The following is a 14,902-nucleotide window of genomic DNA, read 5'->3' as shown; positions in this document are numbered from 1 at the left end:
TTTTATCGCTTCTTGCTGGGTTTCCGACAGGTTCGTACGAAGGCAGTACTCTCCTCCCGTTGTTTCGGTGCGCTAGTTATTAGAGTTTTACGTGTATTTGCAACCGATTTACCAATTGGAATACCTCGTAGAACACTGGCCTCCTCGAAGATGGAAGAAGCTGTCACGCGACAGCACGCTCACCCCAACACAGTTTTCCACTGCCTCTACCGATTTTACTGCCTTGGATATTCGCGTGAGAAGCTTGCTCACATATATCACAAGACATTGAGGACCATCGGGAATTAAGTAAACGTGTACGAGCGAACAGGGAGTACCAGCGGGCAAACGCTAGCGCTACAAAGAAATTCACGGCGGATCATCGGCGGTGGCTGTGCAACTACTACGCGGACTACCCATTGGCTTACTTGGATGAAGCCCGTGATGCATTCGTGCACGCGCATCAAACCCGCATCTCAACATCATCTGTGTGGCAGATTATTCACGACGAAGGCCTCACGAGGAAAGTTCTCGAGCGGCAAGCCATGCATATCAAAGAGCTGGACGTGTTCCGGTTTGCTGAAGAGCTCAGTCACGTCAACTGGTTCTACAGCAGCGTTGTCCTCCTCGACGAAGTATCATTTGACAACCGTGGCATGATACGAAAACGGTGGTATTCACAGAGGGCAGTCCATCGCAATCCGTGGTGATTTCTAGCGTAAGCCACGAGTCTCGGTGCTGGCATTTATGGGGTCACCGGCATCATCGATTACTACAACACTGAAGGAACCTTTGATCGTGTCCAGTTCTTCACATGCTGTCGTGATTTTGCGTACTCAGCTCGCGGACATGTACGCCAGTACCCTGGTTCAAATTCTGTTTGGATCATGGACGGTGCGTCGATTCATCGTGGTCTCGAGATCATTCATTTTCTTCGGAGCATTGGCATTGTCCCAAATTTTTCTGCCGGCTTACTGCCGATTCTTCAACCCAATTGAGCTCATGTTTGGGTACATCAAGCAGGCGCTCAAGCGGTATTACAATGCGTTGAGCGGCAACGACCTCTTGCCTTTTGTAGTTGAAACGTTCGAGCGATATGTAGGGTTTTACATGTCTAGCGTTTTTTACCATTCTGGTTGGAGGCGGCAGGGTTATTTTGACCCCTCTGGGCCAATGCCAAAGGTGACGCGGCAAACTAAAAATCGTGGGAGCAGCAGAGTTTGTGCGCGCGAGGAAGATGAACCATTAGATTTTACGACGAGGGAACTAGATGAGTCGGAATGCTAAGCGCAAACAAACAGTTACTGCAAAATTACTCTTGGTGCTCGATGTCTTCAATGTTCTCCAATCATTGAATCGGGCCATGCACATCGTCAACAGCAGGAAGCGGGATATCCGCTAAATACCCCTCGAGAGTCACCTTGTGCGCTTCCAACACGCGATTTTGGGATGCTAATCGGCGCCCGTAGGCCTCCCAAGCGTCCTTGAGCTTTTGGTCGTCCACCAGAGCAGCTTTAACGGTATCAAGTGCCACACGCGTGGACCTAGTCAAGTGCACAAGGTGTTCGTGGACTTGCCCGTCTGATGGGCTGAGATAACGGTCCAGTCTCAAGGGTGGGGGGTCTAGGACAGAAGCATCCCATGTGGAACGATCCAAGTTGCGCGGGATTTCGTTGGCCCACGTTCTCCATGTCGAATAACTACCTTGGTATGTATTGCCCCAGACGTCTAGCAAACGAGTCACCATTTCACGAATTAAAACTTATGCTGTAGCACCTGAACGGTCAGTTTGCTGTGGGCGAATGCAGGCCTGCATGAACTCGTCCAGGATTCGTGAATTCGGAATACTTAAACCGTACTCGTAAATAATTAACGTCACCGTATTCCCGCGTTGAGATCCCGTCCAGTGGTCCCATAGTTCAGGAGACTTGGCAGCTGGGACCAGCCGGCCGTTGGCCTTGAACTGCATCACACCGCTCCACGCTGATTTTGCAGGTCTTTTAACTGACCACGCATCAGCAGTCTTTGTAGCATGCCCCTTGACGTGGCTGCTAAACCTCTCCCACAAGTTGTGCATGATATCACTAAAGGAGGAATCATTGATCGCAAAAATGTTCAGTTGCTTGCCTGAAGAATCGCGCTGTCCGACAGTGTTTTTGACAGTTCCGTGGACTACCAGCTGCAGACGATGCTGGTCGGTGCTCTCAGGCGAAATATCTAGCGATACACGCACTCGCGCACTTCTTGAAGTTCCTGGAGTTGGAAATTGTTGCGGCGGGGTCCTCTCACGCAAATGATATTGAGAAACACGAGCTGTTGACGATGAGGTCGAGGGTGGTGTTCTGTGTTGCATACAGCTGTAGGTAGTTGTTGATCTAGGCCGTCAGTTTTGGAAGTGAGATGGCATCGGCCATCTCTCCATTACATCCCTCAGCTTCACCTATCTTAGTGATGGGGCACGCGGCCTCTTTCTTCTTGAATGGCTAGGACGAGTTGCTGCCATCGCAACCAATAGCAGAGAGCTACACCATTATTGACCTATCATTTTACTTCATTTCTCTGCATACAAACTGAATGACATTGCGGCACAACACTCCCACTAAAGATGCTCACGTTCTCCATCATTTCTTCGTCACTTAACGTCTTCTCATTGTCACTCAAGATCCTTCTCGAGGGATGGTTTGTTACCACCTTGGTCCCAGATTTGCCTTGTCGCAGAGCCCAAAATCTGATCCAATACTTTATCTTATATTCTAAAGAGACTTACTCTTTGTATTGTTTGTTGCCGATATTGGACTGAGCTCTTCACTCTCTCTTTTTCTTCCGAACTGCACAGGTGCGGGTCCCGACGAAAGCCCTTCGGGGGGGCATCCACAAGCTGCTTATATCCTTTTTCGGCGACAGCAGACCGGCCTAAGCCACAGCGGCCATTCAGGTCCCGGCCTTTTGGCACCTCAAACGGTCAGCCAAGCGCCCATGATGTGAGCTCTGCAAGTAGAAAGTGTGATCATTCGGCTACTCGTGGGTGTCTAGTCTTAGACCAGTTGTGCCCTTTCAGCGGCGGGAATTGAGAGAGTCAGGAGTGAAATTAACCGAAAGTTTGAGTAAAATGTACTCAAGAGCAAGTGGCTAATAGCCTGGACCTGTTCAATTTCCAAACTTAGGGCTAGGTGACCATTAAACTTAAGGTTTTAACTTTAAAACTAGTCTGTAACCAGAACCCTTTCCTTAAGGCCTTCCTTTACTGTAATCCCTTTCCTAAACTTCTTAATAATTCCCTTAAATTGACAAGAACTTGTGTTTACACCAAATGACCGTCAATCTTTTATTTGAGGGACCTAACCTTATTTGAGGCGTAAAACTAAATTTGAGGCTGATGATTAACCCAACTCTTTTATCCCCATCATAGATCTGAGTTTTTCAAACTGTGTTTGGCTTAATGGCTTCGTAAGGGCATCAGCCACCATGTCGTTGGTGCTACAGTAATTCACAATGATACTTTTGTCCTCATGTTTGTCACGGGCATACAGATGCCTGATATCAATGTGCTTGGTAGATGAGGGACTGCAAGGATCCTTAATGATACTTATTGCGGCAGTATTATCACACCAGCATTGGGTGGGTAGTACTTCGCCGTAGCCTAATTCTTTCAATAGTAGCCTCAAATACATCGCCTCTCGAACACCTTCACTGGCGGCTACTATTTCAGATTCTGCTGTATGAATACTAATACAATCTTGCTTAATACTTTTCCAAGAGATGCATGCACCAGCAAGTATTGATACATATCCTGTGATTGACTTCCTTCCTTCAGATGCATTCGCGAAGCTCGCGTCTGTGTATAGCTCTAGCTTAGTGGTACTATTTCCATTGTACTCAATGCCATACTTCGACGTTCCTTTCAAGTACTTTAGTACTCGCTGAGCCGCCCTCCAATGGGTCTTATTATAGCAAGATAGATATTTACTAAGCTCTCTTACAGCATTAGCAATATCAGGTCTAGTACCTCGGACAAGATACATCAGTGAACCCACTAAACCTCTGTAATCGAATGGTTGGGCCGCTATCTGTTCTGGGTTCATATCCTTTTCCTTTTCTAATATAACACTTTTCGCTTGTGGTGTGGGTTCTGTACTACAGTCTCGCATTTGATACTTTACCAGAAGATCGTTGATGTACTTCTGCTGTGAGATTCTGAGTGTTTTCTTCTGTGAATCTCTTTTGATCTCCATTTTTAGCAGGTAATGCAACTCGCCCAAGTCTTTCATTGTAAACTTTGCAGACAGTTTAGCCTTCAGATCGCTGATCGAGCTCAGATGTGAGCCCGCAATTGTCAGGTCGTCAACATAGACGCATATGATCAGAATGTGTTCAATCCCTTTGATATCCCACCGTTTTAGATACAAGCAATGTTCTTTCTTGCATCTAAAAAATCCTAAGCTGGTAAGAAACTCATTTAGAACGGCATACCAGATTCTGGGTGCCTGTTTTAACCCATACAGGCTTTTCTTCAACCTACATACAAGGTGCCCAGTGCCATGACGAAATCCCAATGGCTGCCTCATATAGATACTTTCATGTAGGATACCATTTAGAAAGGCTGTAGATACATCCATTTGGTGTAGCTCCAGTCCTAGAATTGTGGCCAATGCCAACAGCACCCGCAAAGACTCATAGCGGGCCACGGGAGCGAATACCTCCTTGTAGTCGATGCCATATAGCTGTGTGTTACCCTGAACAACCAGCCTAGCCTTAAAGCGGTCAACAGACCCATCTGCATGGTACTTGACATCAAACAGCCAGTAGCACCCAAGGGCTCTGCGTCCATTAGGTAATGGTACAAGTTCCCATGTATTATTACTCAAAAGGGCATCATATTCTGCTTTGATTGCAGACTCCCACTGTTTAGCGTAAGGACTTAGTCGCGCTTCCTTAATCGATTTCGGAACAGGGATTCTGTCCGGCTTATCTGACGCTACAAGATTTAGCTGGGTCACGTAGTCACTAAGCCTTACGTTGCGTGTTCGCTGCCGTTTTGATCGACGGACGTCACTGGTAGCCTGTCGCTTATCTCCTACTAGTCGGGATGTCGGTGGGTCAGTGACCGGTTCTGAGCTTTCGTCAGCCGGCACTTCACCTGCAACTGTGCCTCTTGGTTGTTTGCCTAGCTGACCGATAGCATGTACCTCTTCGTGATCAATGCTGGAGTCCTCATTGGGAAACGTGCGTCTGATCATAGCAAGTCAAACTAAACTTCACATCTCTCGCTATAAGATACTTGTTCGCCTTCACATCAAGAAGACGGTACCCTTTGTATTTTGGTGAAAGTCCCAAAAGCTTGCACTCAATTGCCCTATCACCCAGCTTTGAGTCCTTCCTTTTTGTTTTAGGAACATGTGCAAAACACTTTGAGCCCCAGATCCTAAATGCTAAACCACTGGGTTGTTTCCGATGTAACAGCTCATACGGGATTTTCATCCCGAGCCTCGCCATAGGTAGTCGGTTTGTAATATCGACAATATAGAGTAGAGCTTCGGGCCACCACTTTGCTGGCATATTGGCCCCTCGAAGTGCACAGCGCACACCAGCCATCATGGTTTGATGTTCTCTTTCAGCACTCCCATTTTCTTCTTGGGATTCGACGTTAGAGCTTTGGAAATCTAGACCGAGTTTAGAACACAGTTTAGAAACCTCACTGTTTAGGAACTCAGTCCCACCGTCTGTCCTAATTCTGCGAACCTTAAATAAGGGAAACTGTACTTCCAACTGTTTTAAGAGGGTCCGGATTTTGCCTCGAACCTCTTTCAAGGATTTTACTGCAAAATACCACTTATAGGCAGTGGCATCATCTACCACTGCAAGGGCATACCGATAACCGAAGGAACCATACAGTCCATTAACCCTCAACCTTCCAGTAGAGTCCATGTGCAGAGTGTGCAATGGCTCTGTTGATTTGTTTCCTATCAAATTCCTGTAGGACATTCTGCGATCCTTCATTGAGGCGCATGTACTACAAAAGAATGAAACTTTCTTGAGTTCTGAGTAAGAGAGGTTAGGTAACCCCTTTAGTTTCTGATTGCTCATGCTTCTAATTAGGCGTTCTTTGCCCACATGGCCTAATCTCAGATGCCATTCCTTTAGTATGTCTCCAACTTTGCTTAGTTGAGCATTAAAAGCACTCTTTCTAGCTGGTTTCGCGCTCGGTAAGTAGTAGACTTCGCCTATTGCCACAGCTGCAAACAGCAATTTAAAGTTCTTTCCTAAAAAGAACAGAAAATCACCTGATTTAGACTGTAGGTGTCTATAACCGTGCCGAGCAAGGTAATATGAACTGAGTAAGTTGCTATCACACTGTCGGTCAAACGAAATATCTGTCAATGATATATCACTTAATCTTCCTTTTGGAGTCAAAACGCTAAGTTTTATTGATCCTTTAAGAGAGCTGTGTGAAACAGTTCCATTACCGTAAGTGAACACGGTATTCTGGCCAGGTCGGAGCTTCCCAGTAAACCAGCTTCTGTCTGATGTTATAGCTCGGCCTGCACCAGTGTCGACCACCCACATATCATCGGTTACGGTTAACCGCTTTAACGTTTTTAAGTACGATGCATTTTGTTTACGTACCTCATCTTCGAGTTGGTCCATATCTTGGAGAGCCTCATTTGGGGTCTGGGTTGAGTTACCCATGTTCTCAAAATCCTCATGGAGGGCTGGGTTTAAACTCTCAATGTCGTCCATAGCCTCATCCTCCATGCACTCCTCCAACAGCGTCTTTCCGTCCTTGTTGACGTGCGTCTTGCCGTCCTTCACAACCGCTGTGATCGTGTTGATAGCGGTCGTCCTGCCTTTTTTGGCCTTCTTTGCACCTGGTGCCGTGTTAACGTCGGTGCGGAAGAGGGGTCCACCTGAACGGTTGGGGTCCCTGTCGGCAGCCATAGTCGGGCAATTCGCCTTGAAGTGTCCCGTCTGTAGGCAGTAGAAGCACTTGCCACCCTCATTGCCACCCATTTTTTCGCTTTTGCCCACCATTCACCCGCACGTTGTTGATGGTGATCGGGTGGGACTTATCCATAAGACCCACTTCTTTCTTGGACTTGTCTCCAAATATCTTGCGCAGTGCGCTCTCGACCTGATCGATATTGAAATCGCCCTTCTTCAGCGAGATCGAAGAGGCCCAGAACTCGCTAGGCAGCTGTGAGAGGACCTCGACACACACCCAGGACTCTGTCACCATTTCCTCATCGAACAGCTTCTTTGTCTTTCTATTGATTTCGTTCTTAGCCTTCTTCAGTTGCGCGAACAGCGACCTTAAGTCGCGCCATGGGCCGCGTGTCAACTTAGCCCAGGCTCTCATCAAGTCGATTAGGCCAGCCGCGTCACCCTGACCGAAATCCTTTTCCAGGAGCCGAATCACTTCGCTGGGGTCCATTGAGGACACCACGTCCGGCAACGTGTTTAGGAAGAAGTCTGGGAGGACTTGGTTGAGGAGGTTCTGAAGGTCTCCTCTTCCTCTCATCCAGTGCATCATGTCCCATCTGATAGAGAGCGCCTCTTGCTCATCCATAGTATTGGTCGGTGATGGTGGCTTGTCCGGACATCCCCGCAGGAAGTCCGCCATGAGCACCTTCGCTTCAGGCTGGCCCTTTTCCAGCTGCTTGCGTTGGTACTGATGGTCGAGCTGATTGACGTGCGTCAAAAGCTTGTCTTTCCACATTGTGTACGACTTGCCCTTAAACTTCTCGAGTCCACCGCCAGACTTAGCATCGGTGGACATCGGAGGACTTGGAATGTTGCATACAGCTGTAGGTAGTTGTTGATCTAGGCCGTCAGTTTTGGAAGTGAGATGGCATCGGCCATCTCTCCATTACATCCCTCGGCTTCACCTATCTTAGTGATGGGGCACGCGGCCTCTTTCTTCTTGAATGGCTAGGACGAGTTGCTGCCATCGCAACCAATAGCAGAGAGCTACACCATTATTGACCTATCATTTTACTTCATTTCTCTGCATACAAACTGAATGATATTGCGGCACAACATTCTGCGTGCAGGTCGTTGATGTATCGAGGGAGACACACGGGGCTCTGGGGTGCTCTCCTTTTCTGATGTTGCTGCAACGAAGCTGCCGTCAACGTCCTCCATCATGGTGTCGCCGCCGTCAAGTTGGTGAGCCGCTAGCTCTGACCTTCTGCCTCAAATATATTATTCTATTACGCAGTTTGCGCGTTTGCTTGCTGGTTGAGTCGAAGAACCGCGCACGGAAATTTTGAGTAGATACCACAAAACTACGTGCGTGAACAAGTGCAGAACTTGAGCTGCACTAGTAACGGGTGGGCCAACCCCGCTGACTTGTTTACCAAGGCATTGGACAAGAAGCTGCTTTATGCGCTACCGCAAATGGCTGGTATCGACAAAATCTCGCGCCGGTTAATAGTTTAAGCATGTGCTGCTTCTACGCATACCACAATGTTACTAATATACGTCTGTGCTGCATCTGGGCATACCACCGAATTGCTAGTAGAAGCCACTGGCGGGGTGCGGTAGCTGCAGAAGACGTTTCTGGCAAATCAAAGGTTGATAGTCAAGATGAAGGTCTCGACTTCGAGAAAGACGTGTTGGAATTTGTAAACGAGACTTTCGGATGAGAAGAGTACTGAGAAGCTTTTGGGAACAGGTCATGTATGAACACGGGATGGAGCCCGTGAGTGTGGTAAGCCTACAGCAAGATAGAGGCTTGTACTAAATTCTATCAGTCCTTATTTTCCTTATTGGTGGTACATAACTTAAAAAAAAAAGGCCGGAACTAAAATCGCAAGTGCATTTAAGATTTCTAAGGCGAAAAGGGTACTTAATTCCACATTATAGCTAGCTTTTAAGCCATTTTCTAGTTTTAGCCTTTATACATGTATAAAACGCGAAGCACCATTAAAATATCCACTTCCCTTTAATTCCTAGATTTAAAAAAAGTTTAGCTTTTCATCATGTAGGGAAATAGACATAATAAAGTGCTTCGATCTCCTAAAAAAAATCGAAGTTACAACACCTGCAAACCACCGAGACCAGCAAGTGGTTCTTCGGGCCCAGCAGTCAAAAATGCATACCATCCAACAACCCTTACCAGACTACGCAAGAATATCAGCAGCTCGCCAAGTTTTCAGGCAGCTGAGCTATCGTTCCCTCATAGTTTATTGAAGGCTGCATCCGTCGAGCAAAGCGACTTACGCCTCCTCCTTCTCAACATCGCAATTGATGGCGACACGTTCAATGTCAACTTGTGGATGGCGTCAATTGATCTGTATAAAGAGTTCTGAAATTCTGCCCACTCGCGGTTCTGTATTGTCGTTGGGGGAGATCTACAAATGAAAGCTGGACAGGTGATATCCTCCTTCGGTGACGAAATTCTAAGCCACCGCATATCTCAGCTCCACCAGCGCGGACGTTTCACGATTTACGATTGTGAGCTGGTCGAGCTGCTGGAGGCCGACTATGGAGACGCTCTTGACCCTACCGACGTGCAACTGAAACGTTTGGCGGTTCATTGACATAATACAATGGCAGGTGCTCGAGCCTCGAATCCAGGAGCTGCCATCATGTTGCGGTGTAAAGCTTAACGACAACGCTTTCGTGCTCTGGTGGCACAGCTTGAAGGTCGACGCTGTACGTAGTCGTGCTCGATTCCCAGATTTCGGTAACAATTGTGTTGCTGGACACTGCGCTGCAAGAAGTACGCAAGTTCAAGCTGAAGAAGGTCGTGATCTGGGACCCGCCGTATGGTGCGCGACGAAGTACGCCGTCTCTTCGAGATTGAGGTTGCTGAGCGCAAGCTTTCTCTGTCGAGTGCCATGGTGTTTCGCCGTTGGAACACGCAAGAGAGTACATCGAAAGCACTGCCTCACAGGTTCTGCAACGAGAATTATGCTTGGGTTTAAATTCAAATACACCTTATCTCCCAGAGCTGCGCAAGGTGCGATCAGCCAAAACCAATTGTAAAGTGACAGTCACTTTACTATAGCTCAAATCCGAAAAGACATTCATGATCAAATTCACTTGTGGCTTTTGTTTCAGAGATGAAATCAATTTGTTTTACAGCTACTTCGAAGTAAACTAGTAATTAGAATCAGAAACGCTAGTCGCAAGGCTCCGGGCGATCGTCAACCAGTGGCGCAAGTTGATCTACGATCGCTAGTGTTAGAGCTCTTGGTCATGGATAGTTGTCCTTACCAATGCGTGCCATCGATTCAAGCCTCCTCCAACCTCACTTGTCATTTCGACACCTCATCCGCAACCAAGATCACCAGCAACCGGCTACTACTTGTGCGAGAATGAAGGTTTCTGCGTCAGCATTCCTTGGTCTTGGTGCAGTTCTCCAGCACCTGCATCTTCCTGTCGTTGCCAGCTTCAGCGATGACTCACCCGTCATTGCACCCACGTTTGCACCTGTAAACGTCACCGCCCCAGAAGCTGGAGATGTTGACTTCACCAACTCGTCAGCTGCAGACCCCGACGTTGGTGATGAAGACTCCTCTGGATTTCGAGCTCTGAAACCACCCGGCTACCTCGTCGAGCACACCGACGCCATGATGGGTTTGTGTCCGCCTCGCTTTCTCGACTCGTCCGTGATCAAGACCCGAGCCATACCCACCAACAATTGGTGGGGCAACATCATCGCGCACGACGCCAACGCTGCCATCCAGCCCATTTGGTCCAACCCATACTCCCTGCAGATGGTCGTCGACAAAGCTCCTTTCGGTATGTCAGTCAGCTATCCGTATCGCTGTCGCTTCAGCGGTGGCAGCTCTGGCAACAACGGAGCTGTCAAGTTCTACGCACACGGCATGGTCCGTGAAGTCCTGTTTTCGGCCGAGGAGATCGTGTGGCAAAAGCCCAACTTCCAAGTCGTCGACTGGGCCGACCAGGGAGTGACCGTCAAGTTTACCGCCGGATCGTCCAGTGGCACCATGGTGTCGGACTTGGTGTCTGGTATGGTCTACTCGTCGATGAAGTACTCGGGTCTCACCCCTCGACTGGTGTCGAGTGCAGTAGTCTCCACCATCAACGGTCAGCCATTGGGTGGTCAAGTCCGCGGTTCTAAGTTCGAGATCGTCTACAACTCTGGTCAGAAGTGGGTCGTCTACGCGCTGTCGAGTGATGGTCGCAGTGACAAGGAGATCACTCTCACAGCTGACGGCACTTCAGCTCTTAAGAGCACAGGCGTGTTCGACGGTATTTTGCGGGTTGCTCTGGTGCTTGAAGACTCGTGGCTGACTACGCTGGACCAACACAAATCCTGCATCGTTCAGGCTGCAACCATCGACCTGCATGACGACAGCTCCTACGCGTTCAAGTGGAAGACGACGGGCGACTGTTCTTGCGGTTTGCTGCACTACGCCATGAAGCACCACACTGAAACCATCGACACGAGCAGTGGTGTCCGTCAGGTGGACGGGATGGTGGCGTACTCAACTACTCGAGGAGCGTATCAGGCTTTCACGACGCCTGAAGGCTCAGCCGACCCCGTGTGGGAGATCAAGGAAGCTCAACAAGTACCAGAAGACTTCTACCCGTCCCGCAAGATCGCGTCCAACATGGCTCAGCAACAACGTATCCTCGACCACCTGCGTGAAGACATCAATGCCGGGTGGTCCATTCCTCTTGATGGCAGCTACTACTTTAACGGCAAAGCTGCACAGAAGTACGCCTCGCTCTGTCTGATCGCGAACGACCCGGCCATCGTCGGAGGCGACAAGAGTCTCCTCAACTCGTGTCTCAATAAGCTTCGTGGTGTGATGGCTCCGTTCGTGGCCAATTCCTGGGCCAACAAGCTCCAGTACGACCAAATCTACGGCGGTATCGTGAGCTCGCAGGGGTTCAAGACCAAAGACCTCAACGCTGACTTCGGCAACACTATGTACAACGACCACCACTTCCACTACGGCTACTGGATCCACACGGCAGCCATCATCAACCGCCTGGACCCGAGCTGGAGCGACCTCCCCAAGCTCAACACCATGGTCAACCTGCTGGTCCGTGACGTCGCCAACTTTGACCCGGACGACAAGTTCTTCGCGCGATTCCGCTCCTTCGACTGGTACCGCGGACACTCGTACTCGCACGGCGTCACTCCATTCGCGGACGGTAAAGACCAGGAGAGCACGTCGGAGGATGTCAACTTCGCCTTTGGCATGTACATGTACGGTAAGGCCACCAACAACGCCGCCATGGAGGCCGTCGGGAAGCTCATGACTCGCGTCAACACACACGCCATCAAGACCTACTTCCTCATTGAGGACGCCAACCAGATCCACCCCGCCAACTTCCGTCCCAATAAAGTCACAGGCATCTTCTTCGACAACAAAGTGGACTACGCCACGTGGTTCAGCGCAGAGAAGTACTGCATCCACGGTATCCAGATGATCCCCGTGTCGGCTGTGACCGAGTTCGTGCGCACCAAGCAGTTCGTCAAGGAGGAGTGGGAGCAGGTGCTGGGCAAGGAGACGATCGTTACGCGTGAGGATACAGGCAACGCGTGGCTGTCACTGCTGTACGCCAACTTCGCTATGGTGGATAAGCAGCGCGCGTTGGGTGTACTGCAGAAAGCCAAAATGGACGACGGTCTGTCTCGTTCGTGGGCACTGTACATGGCCTCCAGCTTCGCAGAGTGAGTCCACGAAGATGAAGGCACCAGGGTCCATCGGTAAGACCCCGTAAAGTGCACGAGAGCTTCTTAGACACACCTTCTCTATTTTCTGCATTCAGCAGTGGTAATTTGTAGATCCCAGACTTCCAGTTTCATCCTTCTTAATACACTGTGGCTTTCACTGAGAACCTTACGTATCTTCTCCATCTTGACGTGTGCCCACTTGCTTTTTTTGGCTTGTTCAGTCGGCCCTTTACTTTTTCAAGATTAGACCGTTCACTGCTGGGACTTAGGTGTTTCGAATTTAAAAAACTCTAAGGCTATTTGGCACCTTTTTTGCGGATTCCGCACAATTGTCGCCTTTTAAATAAAAGATAATTAAATCCTGGATGCGGTCCATCGGGTATGAGTAAAATAACAACGGATGAATTTCTGCCAATTCGTATGGAAAATTCTTGGGAAAAGATTTTTCTCTTAAATCGGATAAAATGGAGATTACACTGCTCACTCTAATTAGCCATACCATGAATAATTATGTTTTTCTTACGTTTAAGCTCGGGTACAACCCCAGGCTACATAAAGAGTGACCCGTCACTCTTGTGGACACCGGGTACAAAGCACCAGATACTCTAGGAGCCAGTCAGGGCATAACTACATAGCTCCACTAAAGGTGACCTTTAGTCTCTGTTAAACCCAAACTAAGCTTACTCACAAATGCATCAGTCTTACATCTACTCTTCTAAGTCGCAGAGCGTTCCCTCTGAGGCCGAGATGTAACAGGGTACGTAGCCCTAAGCTTCTTCATATTTTAGATGTCATCCAGGCTCTGTTTGTAGATGTATAAAGAAGTGCGTGAGAGGGCTTCCAGCCACCGAGGCTTGTTCGACTTGCCAATAAAGACCAATGGCATCTTGTCTGACCCAGTAGCGTTAGTACAGACGGCTAGGGTCAGCCGGGATTCGTCTTGATTTAGTGACGGCGCAGAGAGAGCCTCTGGAAACATTATTGTAGAAAAAACTCGTTTCGTCCATACTATAAACGTCCTCATCTCTGAAAAGGTGTGAGGGTCGAGATCTCCATACGCTTTGTTTGGAGGGGAATACTTTTAGTAATTAGACACGAACACTTAACGATAGAGCTTCCAAGCTCGTGTTTGCATTGCAATCATTTCTGGTATGCTTCCCGACGCCCTTGTCACTCGCCCCCAGGCTGACTGTGCATTAGCACGGAAATACTCGACGAATGCTCACTCGTTGCTGCGTTGGTCCTTGGTCCAGGGTAATAGTGCCATTGTCGGCCACCGCAACGATGGTAAATGGCCCGTTAGCCACATTCCCCTGTCTGTTCTTTCTGTCTTTGGCTGGAATGCAAACCATCATGTGGTCGCCTACTTGGTAGAAATGCTGTAGCCTTGTAGCGTTGGCACGGTCGGTCTCTTGTAGAATAGCATCAAGGCGTTTTTTGTCAAGTAGCTCCAATTGTCTTCATAGAGCTTGCGAGTAATCAGATCTTGCCCAAATATCATGTTTGCAGGAGTAGTTCCTAGAATAGTGCGGTAGCTTGCACGTACCGAAAATGCAGCATGCTGAAGTACTGTGCGCCAATCCGCCTCTGGGTTGCATCTGATGCAATTATTCAGCACCAAATGTACACGTTCGCAGATAGCGTTCGCTTGTGGATTCTTGGCCGAGGTCGCTTTTGGCTTGATTTCATAACTGGCTAACATCTCTCTGAACTCGCTTGTTACAGCGATCTGGACGGAGGTCTGAATTCTTAAACCAAAGCACCTTTTATATACATAACATCATCAAAAGGTTGCAATCATTTCATATCGGAAGACGATTTCGCTTGTAACTCCGTCCACCTCGAGCACAAGGGTGGTCACTCATGTGGTGTAGCGGGATCAGCAAAATCTGCGAGATTTCTGAATCCAACTTACCAACAGCGCCCAGACACCGACTAACGAGGGGGTCCCCCGATGATCCGTGATCTGCTGAACTTTCCTCACCGCTGTACTCGGTTGCGTATTGCTTATTGCCGACATCTGTACATGGAGAACCATCATTGGTGGAATCGTAGACAAATTCGCATGATTGGCTGAAGTATAATCACTCATATCAGTGATTTCGACGCTAATGGGTACATATTCGAGTTGATTGCTTTCCTGAGCATATATATATGCGAGTGTTCGCTATTGAGGCCCACTACTGTACAAACTTGCAAATCCAGAGCTTCCCCGTGTCAGCACGGCATTGTTTTTTCTTACGTTGAAGCTCGGGTACAATCCAG

General features: G+C 48.6%; 2 protein-coding genes across 2 annotated transcripts; both read left to right on the top strand.

Annotated features, from left to right (window-relative positions):
• Positions 1 to 524: 524 nt before the first annotated feature.
• PITG_11053 (uncharacterized protein) lies at positions 525 to 977 on the top strand (the record flags this gene model as incomplete). Its single annotated transcript, XM_002901791.1, has 2 exons — positions 525 to 652; positions 710 to 977. The coding sequence occupies 2 exons, from the start codon at positions 525 to 527 to the stop codon at positions 975 to 977; spliced, it is 396 nt and encodes a 131-aa protein (XP_002901837.1).
• A 9,576-nt stretch (positions 978 to 10,553) lies between these two features.
• On the top strand, positions 10,554 to 12,638 carry PITG_11052 (endo-1,3(4)-beta-glucanase, putative; the record flags this gene model as incomplete). The annotated part of the gene is made up of 1 exon (XM_002901790.1): positions 10,554 to 12,638. One exon carries the CDS (start codon positions 10,554 to 10,556, stop codon positions 12,636 to 12,638), a length of 2,085 nt encoding a protein of 694 aa, XP_002901836.1.
• Between the last annotated feature and the right edge of the window lie 2,264 nt (positions 12,639 to 14,902).

The sequence above is a fragment of the Phytophthora infestans genome, genomic scaffold, assembly GCF_000142945.1.
Source record: "Phytophthora infestans T30-4 supercont1.19 genomic scaffold, whole genome shotgun sequence".
In the NCBI taxonomy this organism is placed as follows: domain Eukaryota; phylum Oomycota; class Peronosporomycetes; order Peronosporales; family Peronosporaceae; genus Phytophthora; species Phytophthora infestans.
This window is presented reverse-complemented; position numbering and strand designations above follow the sequence as displayed.